This window comes from Terrapene carolina, unplaced genomic scaffold, assembly GCF_002925995.2.
Source record: "Terrapene carolina triunguis isolate 2854851 unplaced genomic scaffold, T_m_triunguis-2.0 Scaffold180, whole genome shotgun sequence".
Lineage (NCBI taxonomy): Eukaryota > Metazoa > Chordata > Testudines > Emydidae > Terrapene > Terrapene triunguis.
The window spans coordinates 5,436,772-5,458,773 of NW_020664531.1; the positions used below are offsets into that span (position 1 = coordinate 5,436,772).

Sequence of the window (22,002 nt, forward strand, 5' to 3'; positions counted from 1 at the left end):
ACAATGAGTGGTCATGATATCATAAATTTTATTTTTCATGCTTTAAAACTCAGATCATCAAGGACTTTGGGTAAAATCCAAGGTTTTTAAACTAAACAGCCAACCTGTCAAAGCTACTTGGACTCTTGGCATTTTTTAAATAACATTGATTACAGGAATATAACAGATAACCTTGTTTGTGTTTTGCTCTTTTCTGTTATGTTTGACACTACATTAGAAGATTTATCAGAGACTTTTAAAAGCAATTTTTACCTTTCAGAAATTATATATAGCATCCTGAAAAGCAATGTAAACACCAAGAAAGCAATGCAAACCATCAGACTTAGGGGTCATCCACTGAAGTTGAAGATCAAGATTTAAATGACATCAATGAGAGAGAGATTAGGCCATCAAGACTTAAATGTACCCACAAGATCATTAAAGCAATCCTATGGTCTTTTTCAGACAAAAAACAATATCATCTGCATGTGCAGTTTATAATGTTGTTCTGGCTCTTTATATGAAAATAATTAGAAAAGCATTTTAAAGTCTGATCCAAAGCCCATTGAAGAGGATGGGAGTATTTCCCCTGGACTTCATGAGCTTTGAATCAGGTCAATAGCCTCAAACTTGAGTAAAAGGGTTACAGAAGTTTAAAATTTGAGATAACATGGCAGTATTACTGTGCAGTAGTGTAGTGTTAGCACTGAAAGTTTAAAAAAAATCTTGCTGAAGCATAATATACTCCTATGTCAAATGGAAAATAACTCATATAATAAGAATATCTGCCCCCCGGCTACTGACCTGATTTATTCCCTGAAAAAGTCAGAAGTGCTGACAGAAATGTTGTTTGAGATTTTAAGATAATTTTCTATGTTCTTTGTTGTCTTTCACTTCTTTTAATATCTGCACACATTTTGAAGCAGGACACACACACAACATTTTTATATATATATATATATATATATATACTTGGTAGATTATTTTTTTTATAATGTCTATTTATTTGTAAGCATTTTTAGATGGTTATTGATTTTAAATTTTCACAGATGTGGGAAATTAAGAGCAGAGATTCAGACAATTATTTAATGACAGGAGATGTTGCCATTCAAAAAGTTAGTTTTATAAACATTTAAAACCCAAATTGTCAACATCACATGTCAACATATACAAAGTCAATATCCTTAAATCAACCAAGTATACCTGTTTTTACAATTCATCTGCTAATTTATTTGTAACAAGCTTAATTCAAAACCATTTTTCTTACTTTGCCTATCTATAAATTTTGATTATCTACGGAAATTGTGTGTGTGGTGAGATTGACAGCTACTGATTAAAAATGTTTCCTAGGGAGTAGGCGCACCCCAGGTATATAAATTATTTCGGAAACATGCACTTGCATAATATCACTTTTTTTCAATTTAAATACAGATCTGAGACTAACTTCTGCACTAAATGACCGCTTGTGAAGTCAATAGGATTGCATAAATATAAACAGGGACAGAATTTGGCGCAGAATATGTAACGGTGCACAAGAAAGTAAAACTCTTCATGATTTAAGGACTGATTTAATGTATAATTGACTAGCAGTGGCAGAGACAAGCATTAAGTGAGCTCTACATTTTACTCAAAAACTTGCAATCTTTCTTTTACATATCCCATTAAAATCAAATTATGCTATTTCGCATCCTACTGTAATGGGTTATATTTCTCCCACATCAGACAGAATGTCTGCAGACTAACTAGGCTGTAGGTGTAAAGTTTTTATCTTTCTCGTGGCTCGTATTATTACTATACTTGTACCAAGAAGGCTAGGCTTCTCCTCCTCTGCCGCTGGCGGGTCCACACACTATTGCGTTTGCAGGGACGTAAAACAAATGCGGAGCCTGATCAAAGCACGAAGTGAAGCAAAGCACGGCTGACTCTGGGCAAGCGATGGCTGGATGTGTGTGTTCCGATGGCCGGAGGGAGGCGGCAGCAGGCGGGCGGGGGAGGGGGGCTGCAAAGCAGACTCAAACGTGGTCCTGTTGTCAGATCTGTGTTTTCTTCTTGTCAATCTGCTCCGATTGGGGAGACGTGTCTGGCTTCTCAAGCAATCAGTGCGCAGGCGCATACCATTCCCGAGCCCCAGTGAAATGCTCTTGGACGTAGGAAGGGGATCACCCTCTTTCCCTGTCTGTGTCTCCTTCCCTCTCTCTCCTCCCCCCACCTCTCTCTTTTCCTCTGCTTAGTCCAGGCCCCCTTGTTGTTTTTAACGTCGCCTACTCCCTAGGAAACAGTATCCCCCCAGCTCCCGCTTCTCTAACCAGGCTCTCTGAAGCCAGTTCTGCCTGTTGATTCCTCCCTCCCCCCCTTTCCTTGCTTGATTTCAAACCTTTGGATGGTGTTTTGGTGTCATTAGGAGATTATCATCCCTGGAGCTCCAGAGAGGGGGTGGGGGGGAGAGGCTGGAATAATAACACAACTGAGATTTTGACTCTGTCCTGCAGCCATCCCAGTGATCTCTGGATACCAGGTGGCATCTGGGGGTGGCTGGATCCCTCCCTAGGGCTGCTTCTGGTTGCTAGTAGATTGGCTCTGGTTGCCGGCTCCTAGGAGGCTTTGCAGCTGGGGGTTGCCGGCTCCTAGTTGGCGGCTGCTGCTGCTCCAGCTCGCAGCCCCTCTCTCTCTCTCTCTCTCTATGAGCAGAGAGGCAGAGGAGCAGCAGCAGCAGGGGACGCCAGGAGGAGCATTCCTTCCCCGGGGTTTATGAATGGCACTGACATGGAGGAAATACCGTTTCAGAAAGTCAAGACCAAGAGGAAGAAGTGCTGCCACTGCTGCTGCTCCCCCCCGGCCGCGGCGGGCGCCGGGCTGGGGGGACCCCCTCCGCTGTTGGATGCCATCGCCTGCGAGGACGAGTTCGACTGCAAGGAGCTGGAGTCCCTCTTCCAGAGCTACAACCTGAAGCTGGAGCAGACCTCCACGCTCAAGGCGCTGGCCGTGCTCATCGTGCTGACCGCCAGCCTGGCCCTGGTGGAGCTGCTCTCCGGCCCCAGCCTGACCATCTCCAAGGGCTCGCACCCGGTGCACTGCATCATCTTCCTCTCCCTCTTCATCGTCACCAACGTCAAGTACCTGCAGGTCACCCAGCTGCAGCAGATCGTCAAGCTCACCCTGCTGTTCAGCTTCACCTTCTCCTTCCTCTGCTGCCCCTTCTCGCTGGGCGCCTACGGCCTGGAGCCCCCCAGCGCCCCCGAGCAGGGCATGTGGCAGCTCATGCTGGTCACCTTCGTCTCCTACTCGCTGCTGCCCGTGCGGACCCTGCTAGCCATCGTCTTCGGCTTGGTGGTGGCGGTCTCCCACCTCATCGTCACCGCCACCTCGGTCAGTGCCAAGAGGCAGCGGCTCTGGAGGACGGTAAGTCCTAGGGAAAGGAGGGGAGCAGCGGCTGCTGTGTGTGTTGGGGGGAGGGGGGGTTAGGGGGTCCAGAGTGTGGGGAGTTTAGTTCGTGTGTGTTGGAGTGTGTGTATTGGACCTGGGATGTGTATAGAATGCAGGGACGGTGTGTGCGTTGTGGGACATGCGGGGTGTGTGTTTGTATGTTTATGCATTGGGGAAGTGTGTGTGTGTGTGTATGAGTTCGTGTTGCAGTGTGTCTGTAGTTGTATTGGGGAGGTGTCTGTATTGGGGAAGTGAGTGTGTGAGCTAGACATACGGTGCCTGTGTGGTGCGTATTGGACGCATGGAGTGTGCCTATGGCTGGGGTGTTAATAGTATATCGGGGTATCTGGTCTGTGTAGCGGCTCGTGGGAAGCAGTGGATGCTGAATAATCTGTGTTGGGACGTGTGTGCTTAGAGAAGGCATGTCGCCGTCTGCCTGCTGGTTCCCAACATCACAAAGTTTGGAGGGGGGATGTAGGGCAGAGGTGGGGTCAGAGTTAAGGGAGGGATATTTGGCTGCTGGGTGAAAAGGCAAGGAAAAGCTTTCTGACTTTGTCTAATAGTAATAATAAAAAGCAGCAGCAGTACTTCGTCGATGGGGACACTTCATGCGGGAGGTGCAGTCAATGAACATAAATAAATTCCATCTGACTCACTATAGACTTGGAGTAGGTAGCTAGACTTGTTTGGTGAGATCGCCATGAATTGATATTCTCATTTTTTCCACAGGCTCTACCCCCAGGAGACCCTCTCCAACCCTCGACCCCAAATAGCAGAGCTCAGGGGAGCTGGAGAAACTCCTTGGAAGAGGGTGGGGAGCCAGAAATGGAAATTCCACCCCCTTCTTCTCCCAGTGTGCATGACATTCCCAGTTTAGTTTCCCAATTCCAGCCATTTCCTCCTCCCCACGCAGATTAGTTAGTATGTCATTGAACTTCCTAACAGTCTTCCCCCCCCCCAAAGAATTAAGCCGGTGATGCCTCCCTCTGCAGCATTTTTGGGAATGTGCTGCTGCACTTCCTCCATCCTCTGTGCCCCCTCCCAGGAGTGGCTATTTATAGCCCTGCAGGGCTTTCTCCAGCTCCCCTGGTCTGATGGGCTGTACTGGGAATGGGGGAGGAGAGTAGGGAGATGCGCATGTTTGAAGCGGTGGGGCTAGGAGTCAGGATTGTCTGTTTAGGTTCTATTATGTTGTGTATCTGAACCACTGGGAGAGACTGATTTATTCTCTCTAGTACTGGGTCAGTTATGTTTGCTCTTAAGAGGAACAATAATGGATCTTAGGGATTTTAGATTAATATTTAGTGATACTTTATTCCTTGTTTAGATTATTTGCTACTTTACTGCTTTTGAGTTTTGATGTTATTCTCCTTGGTCATATCAGGCTGCGTCGTGACACTTAGACATACACCCCCAGACACAGTAACACAAACACAGTCACATGCACCAAGGCATGCATTCATACACCCTCACCTAGAATCTCAGACACACATATATGCATATAATAGATAGTCAAGGAAGTGAGGTTGCTGGGACTACAGGATTACTCTTGGCTTGATGCTGGTGGACAAAATAAATTGTATGTTTTGAAGGGGAAGAGAGAGATAAGCTGAGCTTTCTGATTTACCCAGATAATCTGATGTGTCTATTTTTAAGTGCGTGATTTAGAATTTCCATGAGAGAGAGTGCTGATGAAATTCGGGGAGTCTTCATTGAAAACATCCAAAAGGATAAAAGAAAAACACTAAAATACTCTGCTTTGAATGGGGTTACAGACTGCTTCTTGTACCAGAAGTCGGGAACCTTTTACTCCCAAGTGGAGCCCAGGCAATCCTAATCCCCATGACATGGAGGCAGATATTCACTGATGCTGGGTTACAGCTACAAGTGGCACCTGCTTTTCCACCAGAATTACACAAAGGATCTAACTTGCATGACCACGTCTGTTTATGGTATTCTCTTACCCAGGGCTTGACGATAAACATTTTGATAAGCTTTTTGTCCTCTTATTGATCTCCCCTCAGCTAATCAACAGGCAATGTTAAAAAATCCTGCTAGAGGCTGGTATAGCATTTGTACATTTTTCCCCTTACAAAGTAATTTGTCATTTATACAAAGTCCCACAGGTATTATGCTTTGGTGAGAATATTAGGCAGAAACCTGCTCCAAATCGAGCAAATTAATCGGTCTGTGAATTTAACAGAGATGTGTGTTGCTTATGATGAAGTTGTCGGTTTTTCGCACAGTATTTTCACAACCGTTGAAATTCTGAAGCCTGCATAATACCAGAGTAATTGAATCTTATGTGGGCATCCTGGGGGTAGCACAGCCCTTTTGCAGGAGCTGCTCCTATGCGTGAGCTGCAATAGCAGTTGTATCTCAGGCAGGGGATGTGTTCTAGTTACAGGATTTAATTCAGCCTGCCCTCAGTGCTCCCTTCTGTGCTGGCCTGTATGAACGCAGGACACAGTCTGTTGTCCAGGCTTGTGGAGCTGTGCAGAGCTGCAACCAAATGAAAGGGTTTGCCTGGACCCTGTATACAGAGATTTACTGCAACCAGACATGCAAAGCAATAGAACAACTGAGGTCAGCTTTTTCAAACATGGCCTCTGACTCCTGGGTGCCTCAGCTTTTGGGAGCCCAAGTTGAGATGCATTGGCTCTGACCTTCAGAAATGCTCAGTGCCCATAACTTCCACTGAAGTGAGTTGTCAGCAAAATCAGGCCCAACGTGTCTGAAGCTGGTCTTGCAAAAACGGAGGCGACCAAATACAGAGGCCACTTTTGAAAAGTTTTTGGCCGTAAGGTTTTCATTCCATTATAAACAGAGTTTCTTTATATCCAAGACCTCCATCAGGCCCTGTTCCTGCTCCCATTGAAGTGCCAAACTCCCATGGACTTCCGTGGTGCAGGATCAGTCCCTAAATGGGCTCTTCTGTATGCATAAAATTTGCATTCATATAAAAGTATGAACAATTTTGCATATTAAAACCAATACACCAGCTTGTTGTGAAAATAGTTTTTCATGAGGTTCAAGCCTTAAGTGAACTTCAGGAATATTTAGATCAAATGTGATTGTGGTTAGTAATGCAGGGAGTTGTTTATGGGGACTCCCTGGCTTATTTCACATAGCCTTCTACACCACTCGAGGTGTTCCCTCCAAGTCAGGGATAAAGCACATTGACAGGGTAAGATGAAGAAAATTGCACTGTAGCTGTCCATTCTGTACCTGTTTGTGACTTAACATTGGGGATTGGGATCCCCCATTAACTGAATAATTGAAGTAAAATAAAATATAAAGAATTGAATGTTACTTATGTATAACATACCTAGGGTGCCAGGTTTCAGAGCGGTAGCCGTGTTAGTCTGTATCAGCAAAAAGAACGAGGAGTACTTGTGGCACCTTAGAGACTAACAAATTTATTTGGGCATAAGCTTTTGTGGGCTAAAACCCACTTCGTCAGATGCATGGAGTGAAAAATACAGTAGGAAGATATGTACACACACACAGAGAACATGAAAAGATATGGGGGTTGCCATACCAACTCTAACGAGACTAATCAATTAAGGTGGGCTATTATCAGCAGGAGAAAAACAACTTTTTTAGTGATAATCAGGATGGCCCATTTCCAACAGTTGACAAGAAGGTGTGAGTAACAGTAGGGGGGAAAATTAGCATGGGGAAATAGTTTTTAGTTTGTGTAATGACCCATCCACTCCCAGTCTTTATTCAAGTCTAATTTAATGGTGTCCATTTTGCAAATTAATTCCAGTTCTGCAGTTTCTCATTGGAGTCTGTTTTTGAAGTTTTGTTGTTGTTGAAGAATTGTGACTTTGAAGTCTGTAGTTGAGTGTCCAGGGAGGCTGAAGTGTTCTCTGACTAGTTTTTGAATGTTATAATTTTTGACGTCTGATTTGTGTCCATTTATTCTTTTGCATAGAGACTGTCCGGTTTGGCCAAGGTACATGGCAGAGGGGCATTGCTAGGGTGAAATCCTGACATTGAAATTAATAATAAAACTACTACTGACTTCATTGGGGGCAGGATTTCAACTATTTTTGTATATCTAGCTACAACATAGTCATAAAGGTCTACATAGTATATGTAATCAATAGCATTTTAGCCACATTACTCTCATTGACTGCAGTGGGAGTCATGATTGCATGCTGACTATTTCTCCCTCGCCCCCAGTGTTTTTGTGAGTAAAACCATAAAGCAGTATCTGGAAAAGGTAGAACCTACAAAGGAAGATTTAATTACATTTGCACTAGTTTGATTCATTTATGCAGTGCCCAAACATGTGCTAGGTGCTTAACAGCACAGTTAAAAGATATAATCCCTGCCCCAAAAGCTTAGTCTAATTTATGTTGAGATGCAATGAGTGGGCGTTATAGACACTAAAGGCAGATGGGGTAAGCAAGGGTTACTGTAATTACTTATCTGTGCTGTGGGCTCATCTTCATATTTTAAGTTGCTGTTAAACAAATTAACTTTGTACAACATTTTAAATATTTTGTTCTCTTGCTCATTAACAGCATATATATCGGTATATCATATACCTATTATATAATATCCACCTGCAAGTACAGTAGGTGAGTCTTGTAAAGTAGTAGGCATGTGGTAGCTGATATAGAATTGTGTATGCAAACCAAAGAATTGCAACACAAGTTAACAGAACAAAGCAGAAACATGGATGCCATTTTAAATGACCATAAATATTTCTTCTTTTCAACTCTGTGGACAGACCAATATTTTTGTAGTGTACCCTTCAATCTATTTTATATTTAAATGTATTTCAAGCTGAAAATTTATTGGGTCAAGCCAGTAACCAAATAGGGCCAACTTGGAAAATGGATGAGTAAAGGGGAAGTGGTAAATTATGGAAAGAGCAGCTGGAGGGAGGCTGGTGATTTAGAAAATGTTGAAATAACACATTTTATGCCCTTTAATATTTACAGTTTGATTAAGTTATTGTAGCACTTCCCAGGCCACTGGCAAAATAATCCACAATATCACACAGAGTTGTCCACATTTTGTGTTTTATATGGTTCGTATTTTTCTGCTAGTGTGGAAAAGGCAGTTAATTAACCACATCGTTGACAGGACTGTTGATCCCCCTGTTCCCTTTGCAAAACAGAGGTGAGGTCTAGTGGTATAATAAAAGGAGTGGAAGTCAAGAGCTACTAAATTCTAATCCAGTATCTGATGCAGTCTTATATTGTTGCATTGGACTAGTTGCTTACTTCCTCTGCTTCATTTTCCACGTTGATGCAGTAGTTAATATTGGAAAGCATTATGTACAAGAAGTGCCAAGTATGTCCCTAGTCTCGCAAATGCTTCTGCATATCAGTAGTCCCATTGAAATCCATGGGATTCTCCACATGCCTAAAGTTACAAAGCGTTTGTAGGATTGGGGCCAATATTGGTAGTGTGTTCAGCCTCCATGCATAACTTCCAGCTGAATTTCATCCTGTATTTGAAGGAAACTTACTTGTGGAAGGGTGAAGGACACTGATGTCTTTGTAGTTAAAGTAGAATTTTAGTCTTCAGTTACAACATACCTTGAAAAGTGGTGAATAGGTAAGTTCTTGGTGAGTTGGAGATGGCGTGCCATTTGTTTCTGCAGAGCGTAGAGTTGCATTTTAAAAAATCACATGAAGGGCTACAGTTGTGAAGATGATTTTGTGAATGTGAACTGAATATATATTATTTAAGCTCAGTACCAATGTGGACACAAGAACAAATAGATACAAACTGGCCATCAGGAAGTTTAGACTTGAAATTAGACGAAGGTTTCTAACCATCAGAGGAGTGAAGTTCTGGAACAGCCTTCCAAGGGGAGCAGTGGGGGCAAAAGACACATCTGGCTTCAAGAATAAGCTTAATAACTTTATGGAGGGGATGGTATGATGGGATAGCCTAATTTTGGCAATTAATTGATCTTTAACTATTAACGGTAAATATGCCCAATGGCCTGTGATGGGATGTTAGATGGGGAGGGATCTGAGTTACTACAGAGAATTCTTTCCTGGGTGTTTGGCTGGTGAGTCTTGCCCACATGCTCAGGGTTTAGCCGATCGCCATATTTGGGGTTGGGAAGGAATTTTCCTCCAGGGCAGATTGGCAGAGGGTTTTTCGCCTTCCTCTGCAGCGTGGGGCACGGGTCACTTGCTAGAGGATTCTCTGTGCCTTGAAGTCTTTAAACCACGATTTGAGGACTTCAGTAGCTCACACATAGCTTAGGGGTTAGATACAGGAGTGGGTGGGTGAGATTCTGTGGCCTGCGTTGTGCAGGAGGTCAGACTAGACAATCATAATGGTCCCTTCTGACTGTAAAGTCTATGATTCTATAAACTAATAGCTTTGGCTTCATAAGTCTGTAGACAGGCATCTTTAGTACCTCTGTTGCTGCTTAGGGATTAGGCAGCAACAGAATGCAGTTTCAAAACTAGTCAGTTTCTCAGCTGTGTTTGAGAACCAGTGGGCATCAGTGAAACTGCCAAAAATCACATAGAGCTGAGGAAATCATTAACAATGAATAATTTGTCAGATAAGTTTAGCTACTTTTCTTCTGCTTACAGAATGTCTGTGAGCAGACAGTGCTTCCCTCACATTTCTTCAAGCATATATTTATCAAATTCTTTTGCACTTAAAAAAAATCCTCTGAGTTTGTTTGCATTTCTTTACAAGTATTCATTATTTAAGCTAGGCTGGATAGTTGTGATTGGTGAAATAATGTAGATTTTTATTTTATTTCTTTATTTATTTGTATTATTGCAGTACTTAGGTGCCCCAGTCATGGACCAAGAACTCCCATTGTGCTAGGTGCTGTATTTTAAAAAAAAAAAAAAAAAAAAAAAAGGTAATTGCCCCAAAGAGTTTACAGTTTTGTCCGCTGATTGGATGAGAATGTAAACATTTCTTTTTGGGTTTTTGTTTTTCATATCCCATTTCTGGGAATAGTAAACTCATTTAGAACCATGAGTACAACTGTAGAGACCTCAGAGGAAAGGAAAGGTTATACTAATATAGTTTAGAAACTTACAGAATTAACTAAAATAGTGTTCCAACACATAGTAATGATACATTCGAAGGTTGGATATCTTGAGCTCTACCAGGACTAGAAACAAATGTCCCATTAGAATGAAAGCTTCTGGCTTTCTAACAATATAAAAAACCTGTCTCAAGCTCTGATGCCTTGGAATGTTAGAAGTAGCCCAGGTGTGGCGGAGGGAGGAGGAGTTGTGGGCAGAATGCAGACAGAGAGGTGGTCATCATTTGGGTAGGAGCATCACACAGAGTGTATGTGTAATTATATTTTTATAATTTAGGCTTGAGCTGGTCACAGCAGCATAGTTAAGGTTGGGGCAGATATTTCCCCCCCAATGTAAGTGCAAAATTTGGCTCCAACTGTTTATTGTATTTTTTTCTCAATATGACTTTCCCAATTACAGTTGTAATACAGTACACTACTGTATATATCTGGTATAGCCCGTATCTAGATATGGTGGGTTTCAGATTGTTTTGATCAGATTTAACTGCAATCATGAATCTCTACATGTTTCAGTGTGTCTTTGCATTGTGTGATATGATCCTTTCTAACTAGGGTGGCTGTGGTGAAAAGTTTCATTTATAACCTTCTTATTAAGTTTTGTTGCTTGACAATGTAGGTAAATTATACTCTCTCTCTCATACAGTGGTCTATGCTACTTTTATTTCCATAAACAGCTGGCAAACATAAAATAACGGCTTTTGGCTGTCATGATTTTTAAATTCAGAGGGCCAGATCCTCACTTTCACTTTAGATGTAGTGACAATGGGAGTAGCACAAATCAAAGCCAAATGCAGATGGCACATTTGGAAGGCGTGAGAAGAGCCTAATAGCATCATCCTTCACTGTTCCTAAGCTCATGTTTGCTTCTCTGCATGAACACTAAGTTGTTGGGATCTCTAGGTTTTGGAGGGATATAGAAGGGGGACAGGGTGATGCCATTCTATGCAGCTTTATTCCCTAGCAAATTAATGAAATTTCATAAGGAAATTCCAGCAGGACTTAATGCTGCCATATTCTACTCCCCTTGGAATGTTGCTGTCAGGGAGGAAGCCAGTGGGAGCACTGCTGCTGGGAACTATAGGAGACTGGGGAGCAACACAGAGGGCAGGCCCTCTTTGCAGATGCTCCAAGAGCTCTAGGGTTGGGGACTTGATCCTTGGCTTAGTATGGTTGGAGGGGCTTGTGAACCCCTCATCCCCGAAGAAGGGAAGGTAGTTCGTGTTTTCTGTTACTTCTAAGCTGCAGAAATATGTGACTCCCCCTTCCTCCCATCCCCAACCACTGGACCACTTTTGCTCCAGACAAGATGATATATCTCAAAATCTTTAACGATTTGAAGTACATAGTTCAGGAGTTTTGAGGAAACAGCATTTTCACTACACTGTCCATCCATCTGTACTAAATCTGGAGGAAATATTGACTTCAGTAGAGTTACTCTGGATTTACACTAGTGTTACTGGGCCAAATTCTCATCTCAGTATGGATAAATGTAACAATACAAAGCAAATTTATTCTGAGTAGCATTTTCATACCAACAGTATCCCAAACATTCTTGTACAGAATGAAATAGTAAATTGTGATGTAAGGAGAGAACTTATTTAGGCCAAGCCAGGTAGATTACAACAGAAATACAGATTCAGCGTTTCCCAAGACACTATTTTCTTGGGTGTTTCAGAAACTGCAGGGCTGTAAAATGCTCCATAGGAAAGAAGAAATGCACACTACCTGGATGCATTAAAATATAGCTATAGTAGAAAGTGCTATTGACACAATCCAGAAGTTGCCTTTTCGCACAAAGGAATGCATTATTGAATTTGCTAACAATGGTTATGCAGCCTCTGAGATAAACATAAGGATTACAATTAATTGTCCTTTCCAACTGTTGCCACAAGAATAATGTTTCTAATTATAGCAAATCTACTAGTCTGCCTTTCTTTCACACAATACTTTAGTTGTTCATTCATATACTATAATAGCAGAGACATTTTTTAGACTTCTGTAATTCACTTATGAAGCTCTGAGGACTATAAGTAATTATCCACCCACACAAAATTAGGAAATAAAGCAACATTAATAAACACATTTACAATAGAGTCTTGCTTAAAATATACTCATAATCTGAAGTATTGACAAGCCAGAAAAAAATACTTTGCTTGAATAGTACTTATGTAATTCCCTACTTAAAAGCGGAGAATGGGCCAGTGCTTCTAATGTTTGCTATAGCATTAACTGCCAACTAGATCATCTAGTTCAGAGTGAAGAATTCCCTCTTCCTGTACCAGCCTGTTACTGGGGTTGAACACAATGTTGGATGGTTTCATGTTTGAGGTTTGGGAGGAAAACAAGCTAAAAGAGAGAATTAATAAATTCCATATTGGAGGCAGCAGTTCAACTGGGTCAGTTCACATTTTCATAAAAACTACTTTAAAATTAGTAATGTTGTGTTTTGCTATGCTATTTGGTTTTGTTGATACTATGAAATGCACCCCTTCATACAGCAGCATCCGTCTCAATGCAGAGGGACCAGGCAAGGCCCTCATCCCACTTATGGTCCACTTAAGCCCTTACTACAGGCTTCGTGGAGACTTGTGGGGTGTGCGGGTCCTGCATAGGTCTTCTGCGCTGGGGTGAATTCCACTCACTGTGAACCCAAATATAGTGGAATTCCATTTAATGGGACTTGCTAAGAAGGTCAGAGTGTGTTTACGTGCACTGTAATTTGTAAATAGCAACCACAGTGAGAGGGAACCTCTGCTTGTAGAGAAATTCGTCTGTAAAACAAAAAATGACATCAGCACCACTCGGCCAGGGTTCCACTGTATTACAACCTAGTATTTGCTTATCTTTATATCTCAATCCTTGTCTTTTTTCTGTAGCTAGGATTGTAGCAGGGTAGACACAGAAGTCAGAAGAAACCTAGTTCCCTATGTCTGTATTAGTGGAGATTAGTCTGCCCTCCTTGCATTCAACTAAGCTTTGAAACATAGTTACTGGTTGTTTTGAAATCAGTGTCATTATGTTGAATGAGTGAATGGAGCCACCCCCAGTTGAGTAAGGGAGGAGATGAACTGACTGTAGCAGCTGTCACTATTCTACCACTTTGGAAGTTTCTATTTACTTTTCTGATCTTCATCCTATGCACATGCTAAAAATTCACTAGAGGTTTCACCATCTTATGGGGCCTAGTAGGCCAACGATTTTTCAACTCTTCCACAAGGATTGGGAGCCCTCTTGGACAGAAGGCTCTGTCCATTTGCTGGATCAGAATGAAGGCTCTGATTCAGTTTAAATGCAGCCTTTTTTTAATTCCAAAAGCCTTAGCTTTGTCTGTTGGTCTCTGGAAAACCCAGCTTGAACCAGCATATGCAAGCCTTCCCAGAGAGTGGTACCTGTCTGGACGTGTCTACAACCTGAGTGATTTACCTTAATCACCTGTGTTTTTAGTTTCTGATGGAGCTGTGGCAACCCTTCTTCCAATTGGAGGTGCATATAATCCCTGCTGCAGAGTGATACATAAACTATTCATAAATTTAATGCCAGTAGCAGAGCTGGGTTTTGAGCAGTGGTGGAACCACTTTCAATTCAAGCCACCTCTTGGCTTGAAAAGCCACATGTACAACTGCTGGGGGGCAGGTACCACTTCTAGCCCCCCTATTCACTCCACCACTGCTTAATACAATATGTTCCTCCAAAGATATTGCATGTGGTTGCAATATCTTTCACAGAGCCCACTATGATGGTATTTCTGTCATTAATGCACACAGTGAAGTGCAAGGTATATTAACACAAAGACTTCAGTGGAGCTGGAATACCCCCATAAGAAAATTGGGGGTTCCTTGGTAGTTAATAACAGTTTTCCTACCAGATCTGCTCCAAGTGAGACTTAAATTAAATAAATTTAATGGACCAGGGATGAGAAGACAGAGTATTCCCATGTGGATGAGGAAGCCTTGGATGTGATTGGGGCAAGAGCTGAGATGTCCCATGCTATTCAGGAATAGGAGACCTTCTGGTTCATCCACTGTGGCTGGTAGCTCCAGTTCAGAGGTGTTTGGACCTTGTAGTCAAAAGACTCTGATTTAATTCCGCAATGTCTAGAGATATAGCAGCATGATCTCTGAGCCAGTCTCTCCCATCTCCCAGTGCACTCATACGATGAGTCTGGTTCAGCTTTAGAGCATAAGTTCAGGGAATTTGCCCTTTATTGAATGAAATGCACAATATTTAAAGTGAGTGAAAATCAGCCCCATGCACACTGTCTGCATGAGGCCTACACACCCCTAAAATCCTAGATCTATTTTGAGGGGATTAACTGGGACTTGATGTGAATAGGCCTGGATCGCTGCACAGGGATGACTTTCACTCATACACAAAACCCATAACCTAGCCCACCTTAAAAGATCCTTTGTGTAGTGAAAAAGAGGAGTCAAATAGTATGTAGACTTGCTTTGCATGGTTTCTGACATTTCCTGCAACTGCATAGAAAAAATGATGTGCTAATTGTGGGAAGTACAGGGCTATGAAGTAGAAGGAAAATCAGCAGTTGATTTGGGAAGGAGATGCATCCTGGCAATGAATAATCCAATCAAAACTCATCTTTATCCAGAATGATCACAAGTAATAGGTCTGTCGTTCAGAAGAAAGAGATGAGATAAGGGAATTCTACTTCCAAGGCCAGAACTACTTTGTACAAGGCATTGCAACTGAAGGCTCTTGTTTCTGAGACTGTCCTTTGGCAATAAAACAAAGAACTCCAAAGCTGATTTATAGTATGCTGCTAAATTAAATTACTATAGACCTTCTAAGTACAAACTTTAAAAGAGACTGTTCTATTCCACAATCAGAGTCCTGGAAAGGGTGTTTTGTTTTGTTTTTAAATTACATAGCTCATGAGAGGAATAGAGCGATGAAGAGCTTTTCCTCTCCTAGGTCAGCAGCTCCAGTTAATTTAGGTTGACAATGACTGAACACCATTACCATCTAATATCTTTTATGATGCCCTACGGCATGTAAAATGGATTGATGGTGTTAGTCCAGTTTGTGCAGGGCACATGTACAAATAATCATTACAGTTGACACAAAAATCCACCAGCACTAACTGGCACCCTTTGCAGTTTTAGCAAAGAGTGGCCAAAGATTTAATTCCCCATGCCTATGCAGACTTAGAGATGGCCCCTCGAGGTCAGGGTTGACAAATATTGTGGGGGAAGCATCCATGGTCACTTATACCATAGCTATTGTGTGGACAGCAGATTAGGCCTTTTGATCTGCCACATTTAATCAAAAACTAAAAAATTAAGATAAACCCTTGGTCATACAAATCATCCAGTGTGGACCATAGGGCGGGCCTGCAGACATGATTCAACATGAAGAGTGCACCAGAGGAAAACAGTTCACAAGTTATGATTTACATACTACTTTTTCCATGACATAGTAGCTACTTGCATATAGGGATGGTTACTAGGTGGCTGGCGTTTTTAAACCAGAATTGCTCACCTTTTCTCTTGTTTACTTGGTTTATTGACCAGAAGAGAGGCATTTTTCTGAAGTATCAAAAATTGCTCTGAGTTAACATGCACATCTTAGAATATTAAGGTTTAGTTTGCAGAGAATGTAACTACTCCAGACCTTCCACACTACTGCCCATTGCTAGTATTAACTTATTTAATAAATCAAAGTGGAAGGAACAAAACATATAGGCTGGTGTCAGGGTTTGTGTGTGTGTTTGTTTTTTAATGTGTTGAGCCAAATATTGAGATCCCTATTCAGGCAAAATTTACATAGACTCTAAGTCAAGATCAAGTGAAAACTGAGGGCCAGATCATTTGTCTCTACAGAAATACCTACATAGGGGCTAAAAATCTCAGTGAAATTCCCCTCAGAGAGTTTCTTGTGCAGTCTTCTGTTGAGGAAGCCCTTGGGATCAACATGGATCTCAGAGATCTGCTGGTGGCTTGGCCCCATCCACTCAGACATTAGTGTCTTCTTTGTTGTGCCTCTGGACTCTCCGCAGCACCTGGGTACCAACTTTCATGGAGGTTCTCTCCCAGGGAGGCAGCTCCACAGAAACAGGACAGGACAGCCTTAGTTTTCACCACGTTTGCTCACTGGGTCCAGTGGAGGATATCTCTCATCCTTGGTTCACTTAGCTCCTGATCCCTCCTCAAGTAGAATTCTGTGTGGGTTATAGAGGAGAGGGGGATGATGCTATGGAGGCAACTGAATGCCCCCTTTTCTATCTGGGGGTTGGGATATCTGCACATGGAGGGTCCCCTCTTCATGCAGAGCCAGAGGACAAGATCTGTCTCAGAGCAGACCTCAGGATTTGGCCAACTTGTGTTTTTATATAATTCGTTATTCAAGTTAGGTATAGAATATATGTAGGGTTTTTCTTTTTAGAGGGTTTATTAATTTTATTTTTGGCGCGTTGTGTTCAAGTTTTATGTAGATGCCCATAAAGTTGATTTTTTTTTTTTTGGTGCTTTCTCTTTGTATACACTGTAATGAGTAATGAATATTATTTACATTACTCATTACAGAATGTACTTCTGTAATGAGTTATCTCCTTATAATATTCTCTAGTGGGCATTAATGTAGTAGTGTTTTAAAGCGCACTAGGGAAACTTTAGTGCAGGCCTGCTGGGGCTGCATGGACCTGTTATGCGCAACATGATTGTGTGCTTTAGAAATCACACCCCCTATAGTCTGCGTTACTGCTCTGTATAGACAAGCCCATAGATACAACTAACTATTTCTGGTGTTTATTGGATAAACAGTTTCTTTTTTCCTTTTTTATTGAGTGGTTTATTGGTATTTTATTGATTAAAACCTCAAATTAGAAGCCCCAAATATAAGGCATCTAGAAATAAATGACTGAGGTCTCGAATATGAATAGTAATTTGTGCCTATATAAAAAAAAAATTGTAAGTTCTGGAAAGAATTTTATAGAAAAGCTTCATGAAGCAGTTGTTAAAATAACTAACTCTCTAAAGTCTTTCAAAGACAGAGCTGCAAATCCCAGTTCATATTAGGAGTGCAGCTGTGTGCATCTGCGCATCAAGTGTGTGTGTGAGAGAAATATTTATGAGCAAAATTAACTTGGTCTTTTGTTGGTTAACATTTTTAACAGTAATGATCTTGAAACACATGTTGTTTGTGCAACAGACAGACATTACCCTGAAGGGTCTTCTACTGCTGTAACTTAATTGAAGCCTAACCTATTTAGTTAGTCCACAATCTAACAGGATTATTTTGGTATTACATAAATTGAATACAGTAATTCTTCTAATGCATACCCTCCTAAAAGGGAAATATCATTGGAAGTTGTTTTAAACAAAATCCCCAGTGGAGTATTATACATAAATAAAAGTAAGACTATCATCTGATTGCAATTAGTAAATGCTAACCGCTTGATCCTGCCTTCAGATTTATGGATTAATTTAGGGCTTATTAAACTGATGGACAAATAGCACTGACAGTGCCAGACATAGAGCTGAAAGGCACTAAGTAAACTTCTGATTGCACATGTCTGCTAATGCACTTCAGTCCTGATCAGCAAAACAAATGCTGTTCCAGTTCTAGACCTTGTGTACAAAGGCTGTGCTGTTTTTCGTAATGTGTATAAATGCCCAGTAAATTTGATGCCAACTCAATCTAATGGATTTTCATTTCTGGCCCTACGGGATTGGGACCTGAGACTTGGGAGGTGGAAGGCTAGTGCATTAGTAAACTAACTTGCTGATAGAATTCTGGCACATTGACGAGCTGCACCATAGAGTCCCTCCCTCCAGTTTTCATTTTACCTTAATTTTGCCTGTGCCTGTGCTATCATGAAACTGCAATCTGTTCCAAGGCCCCTGCAATACATTGACATATTGGGTAAAAGAGATCAAACGGCTAGTGGGACTTTCAAAAGTGCTCAGTATCTGCCTAACTTTATTCCCACTGAAGTCAGTGGTAAAACTCTGATTGACCTTCAGTGGGCGCAGAGTTAAGCCAATGCTGAGTGCTTTTGAAAATACAACCTCTCATCATCTTACTCTTCATTTCATGTCCAAGCACATGTATTTTTAATCCATATCCAGATGCTTTGGCAAGAAGTAAATCTCAGAAGATACGTGTAAAGGCTGTGTATCTGCATTTTTAGGTGCCTAAATAATTTTGAAAAAGTGGCCCAGCACCCTTAAAGTACCATTGTATTGATGTCAGCCACAGTGCATTAAATCAGTTCATCATGTGGAGTCATTAGCTCTGGAGCAGGTACAGAGAATGGGTCAATGAGTACTAAAAATACTAGGCACTGTACTTTGGGATAAGAAATCAATGGGACTTTGCATTTTATCCAAATAACAGTTCCATTACATGCTATTTCTTGAGGGCGGGGGGGAATAAAGCTAGCTATAAAAATAAAAAACTAGCTATAAAATCATGACTGGTGTGGAGAAAGTAAATAAGGAAGTGTTATTTACTCCTTCTCATAACACAACAACTAGGGGTCACCAAATGAAATTAATAGGCAGCAGGTTTAAAACAAACAAAAGGAAGTATTTTTTACACAATGCACAGTCAACCTGTGGAACTCCTTGCCAGAGGATATTGTGAAGGCCAAGTCTATAACAGGGTTCAAAAAAGAACTAGATAAGTCCATCATTGGCTATTAGCCAGGATGGTCAGGGATGGTGTCCCTACACTCTGTTTACCAGAAGCTGGGAATGGGTTACAGGGGATGGATCACTTGGTGATTCCCTGTCCATTCCCTCTGGGGCACCTGGCATTGGCCACTGTCAGAAGACAGGATACTGGGCTAGATGGACCTTTGGTCTGACCCAGTATGGCCATTCTTATGTTCTTATTCCACATACATAATTGTTCCACCTTTGATATTAACCTTGCAATAATTCCATTGCATTACTAATTCCTGAGTTTGAAACACCTGTATTATAAGGAAACACCAAAGAAAACCTTAATTATGGGAGCACAAATTATATCTTATAATAAGCTGTACTCTACAATGCCTGAGCATTCCCAGCCAGTAGAACTCAAGAGCAGAAGAAGCCTCATGATATTTTATTTTAAATTTGCCCCCCCCACAGTATTTTGCAAAAAGTGAGCTCGCATGATGCTGTAGTCACACATGTTCAGATAATATCATCTTGCAGCAAACTCACAGAAAAGGCAAAAGATGCCTCTTTGAAAATTAGTAACTTTGTGACCCAGTGCTTTAAAGTTCACTAGTTACATATCCTGAAACACGTATCTTTGTACTAGTCTCAGTTAAGCACAGCTTAGATAAGGAAAACCTTTTATTTGCATTATCATCTTCTCATCCCCAGTTCAGATAATATTAACACAGAGAGAGCTTCTGCAGCCACCCACTACAAATGCTAGGCTCAATTCATTATTGTTTTATATTATTTACTATTTATGTTAGGGTAACACCTACAGGTCATAACCCAGATTCCCCCCTTCCCATTGTGCTAGGTGCTGTACAAACACTTAAGAAACAGCCCCTGCCCCAAGGATCTTACACTCTGTATAGACAAGACAGACAAAGAGCTGGAAGGGAAACAAAAGAACAAAGCAGTCAAAACGCTGTCCAGGCTTATATAGCAGGTCAGTGGCAGAATGGGGAATAGAACCCATGTTTCCTGACTCCTTGTTCAGTGTCCTGTCTACTAGACCAGGATGTCATAAATAAGAGTTTGTCTTGAGGGTTGTAGACCCCCTAGGATTATCTTAAAATATTTCAATTTAGCTTGGGCTATCCTATGCTGTCATGTTCTCTTCTTTCCAGTTACTTTGAGGTGAACACTTTCCTCTCTCTTGGGTCAGCATTCTGACTTGGGGCACGATGCTCACAAAAGAATGAGGCATTTCATGTTACAGTTAAATGGAGCATGTTTAGGAGCTGCTTAGACTTTTAAAAAAATGTATTTCTCTCAGTAGTTTGATTATTAACAGCATAAACTTTGCCTGAAATGTTGTTCTTGTTTGACCCAATCAAGACTGACAATGAATGAAAGCAAGAAGAATAATTTTATTCATGTTGGTTTATTTTTATCCACTAATAGCTGAGATAGTTTCACTTTACAGTTTGTTCTACTGTGGTCTATCTGATGCAACAAACATGTTATACAAAAACATTCATTGTTTAAACACAGCAGCCTAGAGGATTCAGGGATACAGATCAAGGAACTCTTGCCAGTCTGTGTCACACCATAATCATTATTATTAGTTATTTGTATTACAGTAGTGCCTAAGAGTGCCAGTGATGAACCAGGACCTGATTGTGCTTGATTCTGTAAAAAGAAAGAACCAAAAAAGGTCCTTAAACGCTGTTTTTTTTTAACTATGTTGAATTCCTTTTTCTTTTATGAATGATATTTTAAAAGAATATTAACAGCCTGGAAGCAGCATCTTCCTGCTACCCCCCGGGGAGAATTTTGGCTTTATGTTACTGCAGTGATTAAAGTAGATGAAAACCGGGAGGAGGGAAAGCTCTCACTGCATCAGGCAAGATAGAGGGGGAGCTACAAGAGAGCACTACTCACCCGAGCCAGGCAGAGCAGGGGGAGCTGTCCTCATTTTATCATCTGTGTTGCTCAACAGCAGTTCCTTTAGATGTTTGTGATGGGATCACGGGTGCAGAAATGAATCCTGCCAAGTCTCATGGGCCTGGAAGGATGGTAGCTTTTAGCTGTAGCCTTGTGGTTGAAAGCATAACTCTCAACTGGATAACAAGGAGATACATGACTCACATTAAGAACTTTTTGTCTGCGTCATGTATTTTATCAGTACTAATAAAATGGCTTTTCATGCCAGTAATATATACAGTATCATAATTAAACTTAGTTAAATAAAATAGTACACCTCTACCTCGATATAACGCTGTCCTCGGGAGCCAAAAAATCTTACCACGTTATAGGTGAAACCGCGTTATATCAAACTTGCTTTGATCCACCAGAGTGTGCAGAGCACCCCGGAGCACTGCTTTACTGCGTTATATCCGAATTCATGTTATATCTGATTGCATTATATCGGGGTAGAGTTGTATGTATAAAATTATCATTTCCCCATTGTGAGGTTTTGCGTTGCTTTTCTGTACCTCTACTGTACCTCTGTCCTTTAATGTCTCTAACCGTAGTTCTTTTTCAATTTGTATGCTTTGGGCCTGAGTCTCCTTTCACCTATACCAGGAGAGAACAGGTGTAAGTCAGGAGAGTTATTGCGACACTTAACCAGTATTAGTGAGAGGAGAATCAGGTCGGTTTTCTTTAATATTTCTTCTCTTCCATTTTTCTTCCTTTGCGAAGGAAACAGGCCGAAGGCCCCTAGTTCTCTCTGTTCCCTCAGTCTCTCTTTCTCATTCTGGCTCTACTCATGCTCTTCCTTCCCCAAAGTTCTCTCCTATCCCAAACTTTCTCTCCATGCATCTCCACAGGAACCATAGTTAAGGGCAGAAGGAACTATTATGGCCATCTACTCTGACCTTTTGCATACCACAGGCTATAGACCTTTGCCCTGCCTCAAGCCCATAACTTCTGGTT

The 22,002-nt window shown here is 41.4% G+C and overlaps 1 protein-coding gene across 1 annotated transcript in view; it reads left to right on the forward strand.

The window, feature by feature from the left end:
• Window positions 1-2,727: 2,727 nt before the first annotated feature.
• Window positions 2,728-22,002, forward strand: part of LOC113407031 (adenylate cyclase type 1-like) — a 220,507-nt gene continuing 201,232 nt past the window's right edge. Inside the window, exon 1 of the mRNA XM_026654114.1 lies at window positions 2,728-3,378. Within this exon, the coding sequence (XP_026509899.1) occupies window positions 2,728-3,378 (651 nt within the window). The remainder of the gene's footprint in view (window positions 3,379-22,002) is intronic.